Source organism: Zingiber officinale, chromosome 8A (assembly GCF_018446385.1).
Source record: "Zingiber officinale cultivar Zhangliang chromosome 8A, Zo_v1.1, whole genome shotgun sequence".
Classification (NCBI taxonomy): domain Eukaryota; kingdom Viridiplantae; phylum Streptophyta; class Magnoliopsida; order Zingiberales; family Zingiberaceae; genus Zingiber; species Zingiber officinale.
The window spans coordinates 124,814,152-124,822,751 of NC_056000.1; the positions used below are offsets into that span (position 1 = coordinate 124,814,152).

At 40.2% G+C, this 8,600-nt stretch overlaps 1 protein-coding gene across 1 annotated transcript; it reads right to left on the reverse strand.

Moving 5' to 3' along the window:
* Window positions 1-1,970: 1,970 nt before the first annotated feature.
* LOC122010111 (protein indeterminate-domain 4, chloroplastic-like) lies at window positions 1,971-5,084 on the reverse strand. The gene is made up of 3 exons (XM_042566512.1): window positions 4,712-5,084; window positions 4,051-4,450; window positions 1,971-3,238 (listed from the first exon to the last, which is right to left on the reverse strand). The coding sequence occupies exons 1-3, from the start codon at window positions 4,881-4,883 to the stop codon at window positions 2,173-2,175; spliced, it is 1,638 nt and encodes a 545-aa protein (XP_042422446.1). The 5' UTR covers window positions 4,884-5,084; the 3' UTR covers window positions 1,971-2,172.
* Window positions 5,085-8,600: the final 3,516 nt, after the last annotated feature.

An 8,600-nucleotide genomic window follows, 5' to 3' on the forward strand; every position in this document is an offset into this window, starting at 1 on the left:
CGGACAGGTTAGGTCGGATCTTGACTTTCTCGTCACTTGGGTAGCAATGATGCCTTGCTAGATGTCACTCATTGCTTATGTATCTAAATGTTGATTTGGGTACATTGTCAACGTTACGAGAACCTATTATGTCACACACAAAGAACAAGTAGATTTGGAGATGGGTTCATATGATAATCATTGGATTAAGTCTAATCCGAATTGGACTTATCGAGTTGGACTCAATTGGATATAATTGTTGGATTAAGTCCAATTCAAATCAGACTCATGGAGTCAATTTGAATTAATGAAATAGTGATTCATTGAATTTGAATTGCATGAGGATTAATTGAGTAAGACTCGATTGAATTAAACTTGAGTTAGACTCAAGTGAGGAGACGTGAGTTAGACTCAAGTGAGATTTAATCAAGATAATTATTGAATTTCGAAATTCAATTATTCATTTCATTCAATTTTCGAAATTGAATTTGAAATGAAGAGTTACACTCATTTGAAATGAGGAGTTACAAGTTTGGTCCTTAATGGAGTGTAAATGCTCATTAAGGCTATTAATGCTAATTAAGTATTTTCATTAGATGAAGATAATTAAGCTTTTTGCTCTTCATTTTAGGAATTCTCTTCATTCTCCTTGCTCCTCTCCTCTTGGCCGAAATCCACTTTCTAGGTTGCTAGCACAACCTTTCTCCTTTTGTGAGTTTGTGAGACAAACGAACGCTTGTTCGTGTGGATACCATAGAAGCGCGAACGCGAGATCGTGCTGTGATCCGAGTTGTCGGGAGTCCGTGAGCATGCTACAAAGGTATAATCTCTCATGCTATGTTAGAAAACTTAGTATATGTAGGAATTTCTATCTTTCCCTTCGCATGGATCTTCTGGAGGAACTAGTGTTTTCCAATGCGTGTTTAGTACATCTAGTTCCTTACAAGAATGACCGAGGAAGTTTTATAAGATTAAGTTGAAGATGGGAAAGAATAAGGAAGAGCCTTCTTTGAACTAGTAATAAGTTTAGTTCGTCATTAAAAAAAAGGCTTTTATTAAATAGAGCCTAACAACTGGTCCCAAATTAGTGTAATAAGTAAGAAAAGGTTTTATATATATATATATATATATATATATATATATATATATATATGATTCTCTTTTAATTTATTTTTTTTAAAAAAATATTATTTCATAAAGATAGATCAAACTTAAATGGCTAATTTAAAGATAGATAATCTTCTCCTCTAAATCTATAATACATACTCAGTAATCAAATTTTAAATTATTCATCCCATTTGAAATTCAAATTTTGATTCCCTATTTGTTTTTATTTCCGTGACTCATAGTCAAGATCATAAATATCCACTCTAATATAAATTATAACTTTTACATCAGTTTACATTTAAAATGTTTTAAAATTTGTTAGGTGAATCAAGTGCCATCACACAAGTCCTATAACATGACATCTTACAACTAAACTCTATCAAGCCCCTTAACAAACAACCACTCTAGGTAAAACTTAACAAATAATATATTTTTATATTTCTATGACCCATGGCCAAGGTCATAAAATATTACATTAGCTCACATTTTAAAATCTATTACATCTTATAACTAATCAGACAAAGAACAACCACTTTATTTAGGTAAAGCTGATTAAACACTATATTGTTTTTCTCACAAAGAATGAACCTTTTTTTTCTTGTATAAGAATCTTGCCTTCCTAAACCTTTTGTCTCCATCCCTCAATCATCAACCATTTACAAAACTCTCTCTCCTCTCTCACACAGTCACAAGTACCAAAAATAATTGAAGGGGCTCACAAAGAATGAGAGATGAATGACCACTAAACCTCTCAAGTACTTGAAGAATGAATGAGGTGCATGTCAGAGAACACAACACATGCAAGCCTCAACAGTGACAAGACATATTACCACACTAATCACATAGATTAGTGTTCCTAAATAGATTTAAACCCCTATAATTAATTTACCAACAACATGGAAATATATATATATATATATTTTTTAAAAGAAAGAAAATTATGACTTAACATTGTGTCTATGAGAGAATTTAAGGATGCTAATTAAGTACATGAAACATAGTTTATTAGATTGAGCATGCAGCTAATTGAGCTTTCGATCGATTGGTTTCACCTTGTTGAGCTATGTACCTCTTCCATGTGGTTCGTCATTTAGGATCCAGCATGCTCACGTCCATGCCGTGAACCTGTTCCCTTAGGGACATGGTGGCGGCGGCGCCGCCTCCGATGCTCCTCGCAATGCCGCCGACTCCGAGGAAGTCTCTAGTCAGGTGGTCGGAGCCGCCAAGGCCGCTGCCGGCGAGATTGAACTTGGTGTCGACTGGATCATCCAGTCCAGTACTGACGAAGCTGGTCAGTTCCCGTGGGTCGTGTCGTGGAGCGCCTTCGCCGAACCCCGCGACGCTGCTGAACAGGCCGGGGCCGGCGGCGCCTCCGTTTGCGAACGCATTCATTATGTTTTGGAAGCTGGCCACGTTGTCCATGTCGGTGTGAAAGGCATCTAGGCCGCCGCCGAAGCTTGGGGGCGGCGGTTTGGGGTTGCCGAATCCTGCCAGTAGTAAGGATCCGCCGCCGCCGGGGCCGGCGCTTGTGGTGGAGCCCATTTGGGCTGCTCTCTGCAGCAGCGAAGTGGCGGACATCCGCGGGTGGACTGATGAGGATGACTCGGTGTCGTAGAGAGAAGGAGAAGCCATCTGCCCATCGACGATGAGGTTGCCGGAGAAGAACGAGGTCGGGTCGGCACCGCCGCCGCCGCCGCCATCGACGGCATTATTGTTGGAGAAGAACCCGAGGTTGAAAAAGTTACTAGAAGAGGCATGTCCTTGCAGATCCGGGAGCTGCATCAGGCCATGGAAAGGCTTCCTTTGCAGCAGAGACGACTGCTCCTCCACGTTGAAGTCCTGCACGCCGCCGTTCCCGAGGTAGAAGTTCGCCGTCGGAGTCGTCGACCGAAACTGCGCCGGAGAGCCGCTCAGGGGATTGACAAGCTGCTGATGAAACTGCGACGCATCGTTGCTTTGGTCTCGAAGCGACGAGAGCTGCTGCGAGGCCACCTGAGACAGATTCACCGGCGCGTGCATCATGCTGCTTCCGTAGAGGTGGTGGTGATTCCCGAGGGCTGCGGAGCCGCCGACGCACCCCGCCGCCGGCAACCTCGTGCTCTCCTGCGCCAGCGCGTCGCAGAACGCTCGGTGAGTGATGAAGCTGTCGCGCCTGCATGCAGCCAGCGACGATCAAAACAAGACAAAGACAAGACGAATAAATTCAATCGATCACTAATTAACGACCGAATTAATGAACGAACGGGATAGAAAGAGAGAGAATTGTTCTTCGGCACTTTTATGATCTGCGAAAAAAAACACCTGTGCACTCGTAATCAATGAGTCGACATCATGGCTAGCTGACCCAACCAACCGGCCGGGCAGAGAATTTTTTACCAAAACCATGAAAGCCACCTAAATTCCAGATTCCCCAGCGCTGTTCCTCCATACTCGATCTGAGGAGGGACGGCGAGGAGGCCGGCGATCGAGAGGCTCCAAGAACTCGACAAAACCGTCAATCAATGAAGAGAGACCCGCCACGACGCCCGATCGAAGTTCCCTTGCTAGCTAGGTTTTCACCAAAAGGCTGGCCGGACCTGCCAGTGCTGCATGCATGCACATCAACCAACCCATGTCGCTAGAGAACAAACCTGCAAAAAGATGCTTACTTGGCACCACGTGAATAGGGTGGCGTCGGTTCCCATGGGCTCGTCAATTAAAAAGACGATGAGCTTTCTTTCTTCCTGCTCGGTCCTCTCGCTCACTGACCCGGCAGTAGCAGTAGCTTGTTCACGTGGGAACAGAGCAGTCGTCTCTCTCTCTCTCTATCTCTATCTCTATCTCTAGGGAATCCAACCAGGTAACAACCCTAAAAAGTCACAGAGAGCGAGAACCCTAATCCTATCTAATTTCAGCCCCCAGACACTTCCCAAATTAAGAAATCTACTGATAAAATGATTAACGGAGGAGGGAGGAGGGAGGGACCTGGAGAAGAGGGTGCCGCAGTCGCAGCGGTACTCGCGAGTGCCGCAGGTCTTGGCGTGGGCCTTGAGGTCGGAGTGGACGGCGTAGCGCTTGGCGCACTTGTCGCACTTCCACTTCTTCTCGCCGTGCTTGCGGCAGAAGTGCTTCTTGATGCCGGTGAGGTCGCCGAGGGCGCGGGCGGGGTCGTGGTGGACGCAGGAGGGCTCGGGGCAGAGGTACACCTTCCGGCGCGGCGGCTCCTTGGAGCTCTTCAGCTTGAGCTTCCACGGCAGGTTGTGGCCGCGCCGGTGGAGCTGCAGGTTCTGCTCCCGCTGGAACCCTTTGTTGCACACCTCGCACACGAACCGGTTCGTCGCCATCAGCGTCGTCGGCGACAGCGCGATCACCTCCGCGTCGGGATCTGCTCACTCGACAGCGCATGTGGATTCGGTGTCAACGCCATGATTCAATAATTAGGGTTATTATATGCATATGCATGCCCTAGGATTGAGGATCCATGGAATTCTTGTTCTTTCAATAAAATATAAAGCTCAGTCGAACCGATCGAATCGAATAAATCAAAATTAGAATTTTGTTACAAAGGGGTTAATAGATCCGCTGGAAGATGAAAATCCTGTAAAAATAAAAAATAAATCAAGATTGAGTGTTTTCAGATACTTGCTTGGATTCCCTGGTTGGCTTCTTCTCTTCTTTGCCGGCGCCGCCGAAGAAGAAGACTGTTGCTGAAGCTCATGATTGGGCGGTGTCGTCGTGGTCGTCTTCATCCGATTTTGTAGATGTTCCTCTCGATCTCTAATTCCATGGAAAGGTGACGACGAGGAAGCTGATGCCATTTTCTACCTACTTGATGGCGATCTATATCTCTCTCTTTGGTTTCTTCTTCTTCCTCTAATGGCACTCTCCCCGGCCGCGCTCTCTCCACTCCTCCTTTCCTCTTGATCCTTAAAGACAAAACAGGAGAGAAGAAACCCCCAAAATTCGCTGCACTAATCAACAACCACAAAAGGAAGCTAGCTAAAAACTAATCAAACAGTTTCGAGCTAGGGACACAGACAAGCTATGGGCGATCTCCTCCTTTACCATGTTTCTTCGACACTGCGTCGCCGCCTCCTCCTCCCTCCTCTCTACCTTCTGCCGGCCCCTCACTTCTTCCTCTTCTTCCCACCGCCATCCATCAATTGAGAGCCAGGAGACAACAAAAAGGAGAGGAAAAAAAAAATTGGCCCCAACAAACTAAATAAGTAGTTAAATAAATGAGGGAGAGAGAGATTACGGAGGAAAGGGGGCGTGGAGCAGGCAAAGGGTGTCGTTATGTGAGGAGGAATGGGGCCACCGACTTGGAGCGTTTGCTTTCACCCATCTCCTTCGATTCTGCCCCTGGTTTTGGACGAATTATATTCAAGGTGAAATGGAAAAGGGAATTAAGCAGATGAACGTACAGAAATTAATAATCTGTGTGATGAAGATTAATTTTTGTAAAGAGAAACGAACAGTAGTACTGTTTAAAAAAAACAAAAAGAGAGGAGGAGGAGGAGGAGGAGAAAGGAAAACACTTTTGTTTGTGTAAGTAATTATACGTCGTAAAGTGTTTCAAGTCTTGTGCAATGTCAGAAAGAAAGCTGATGGAAGAAAGAAGAAGATGATGAAGAAGAAGAGACAAGCTGATTATCTGATTGACTGTTATCAATAATTTCTTTGCTTTTCATTTCTTTTCTTTTCTTTTTCTTTAAAAGAGATATGTAATCGATCGAGTATGATACTAGACCTACTATATATATATCATCCCTCTTTACGATCTTAAATATTATTGGGATGTCCTCCTATCAGAGGGCACTCTGGGTCTTTATGCAACACTACTGTGGAAGTAGAGCTTTGACGAAGGCCCAGCACCTTGCTCTGTCTTCATACACTATGTACAGAGGACTCGAAATAGTAAGTTTTTTGGTGAGGGATAGTTAGACATGGATGGCCTGTTTGGTATGGTTGATTAGGGTAGGATTATGAATTACACTCATGTTTGATTTATTTTTAAATAAGTCAAGGATAACTATAAAGGCATGATTATAACACCTAGAAAAATTATCATGCTTTGGACAAAGTATTATTAATCTCAACTTGTACCGTAACCATGATAACTGGTTAAAAGGATCTTGTTAGCCTTTGCCTAGCAACAAAAATTTACATCGTATTCTCATTTCTCGACTTCTCATTTTTATACTGGCGTCATAGTAAAAGTGATCAAAAAAAAATGTGGAGGTGGATCTAAATGCTACGATTTTATCTTCAATGTGCTTGATCTCTATAAAATCGTCTCTTTCTAAAGGTAAATCATATATATATATATATATATATATATATATATATTTTGTTTTGGACGAAGTGTGGTGGGTGATATTTACTTCCTTTCATTCCAACACTCTGTTTGCATATCTGATTTCGTTGTTGGATCGGAGTTTATCTATATGCATATTTGGTTTAAAAAAATTTACTGTTGGACACTAAGGGTGTGTTTGGTTTGCACCGTTTTTATTTTCATTTTTTGGAAAACGCGCGTTTTCTAGAAAACAGAAAATAACTTTTTGTCATTCTCTGTTTTTCTAGAAAACGATAGTTAATTTTTTAGAAAACGCGTGCGAAAAACGCAAATCAAACATCGTTTTTCAGAAAACGCGCGTTTTCCAGAAAATGAAAATGGAAAACGTGCGTACCAAACGCCCCCTAAACTTTCTTGAGCATACTGTTTCACAGCTTTCTCAGATTACTTGAATAAATCTGATAGCAAGTTGAGAAAGTACGGAAGAGCATGTCGACAATAAATTTCAGCGCACAAAGAAATCTAAAAATACTAAAATTGAGTTGCACCTCTTCGATTGACCCAAGGTGGTCGGGAGTACCGCCTGAAATGTTTTGCCGGTGATCAAAGAGTTGTTGGAGGAAACTAGGATTTTTATTTGCATCTTTTTTTATCACTTCGCTTGTCCTTTTTATGCGATCAATTCCTTTTTTTTATTTCCACTTTATTTATTTAATCATAATCAAAGAAATCTAGTAATTTCATTTAGTTTGATTAATTTTTTTTTATATTTTAAAATTATTTCTAAAGACTAGGGGTATTTTAATCATAATTAATAATCTATACTTTTATCGTTACCATAAAAATCATACCAAACAAAAAGAATTTTATCATACTTTACTAAATATCCTCATCTAAAACATTACTATCACACAAATTTATAATCCATCAATAATCCTATCACGCAAATCAAACGCTAATACTCAGGTGTGTACAAATACATATATATCGATAGATATCTATCCTAATAGTAACTCTTTGAGACCCATTTTGTGCTCATGAAAAATATAGAGCTCAAAATAGTAGTTTTTTACTCTGATTTGATACTCTATAGTGAGCTATTTGGTAACCATTTTGTATTTTTTGGCACCGGATATACATTTTTACTTATAAGAAATGTCGAGCTCAAAATAGTAGTTTTTTTTTTTTTGTGAGCGACATTTAGACTTAGAGAGAAACTCATGTGAATACATATATATATCAATCCCTAGAAATCTACTTTGATATGATACTCTATCAAACATGGGTAGCTCTTTGGGACCCATCTTGTATTTTTGGCACTGGATATATATTTTACTTATAAAAATGTAGGGCTCAAAATAGTAGTTTTTTTAATAAGGGATGGTTAGACATAAAGAGAAAACTCAAGTATGTATAAATACATGTATATTGATCCCTAGATATCTACTTTGATCTCATACTCTATAGGTAGCTCTTTGAGAACCATTTTGTACTTTTTGGCACCCGATGTACATTTTTACTTATAAAAAATGTAGGGTTCAAAATAGTAATTGTTTTTAATAACGAGCGATTAGATAGAGAGAATATACTCAGGTGTATGCAAATACATATATATCGGTCCTTAGAAAGCTACACTGATCTAATACTCTATCAGACATGCATGGGTGGCTAATTGGGAATCATTTTGTACTTTTTGGTATTAAGTATACATTTTTACTTATAAAAAAGTATTATTGGGAGTAATTTAATCTTGTATTTACTATCTAATGTTACAATCATGTAAGATTGATGGGATTAATATTAGATAATGATTAACACTAAGATTTTAATAAATTTGATACAAATTAACCTTGAATTTTTTTTTAGAATGATTGTGACTAGTCCAAATCAATTTTACTATTACTATTATTGTGTCCAAATTGAAAAATAAAATGGAAAATTTTATGGGCCAAAGTAATTTGTACACATTTATGACATCTCTAGACAAAATTGTAAACGAAGTGTGGAAGAATCATATAAAGTTAAATAGAGACAATTTGGTTTGAATTGTCGACATCATACTACGTACATAGGATGATTATGTTGGGTGATAGAAGTCGAATTAAGGATCAATGAAAGACTAGTGATATGAGAGATCGATGTAATGATCTTAGCCTAGAACACTATTCTTTTCTATCTTTCGCTACCAAAATTTCTTCCCTACAACAAAGTTCTCTTCTTTACGATTAAGATGGTT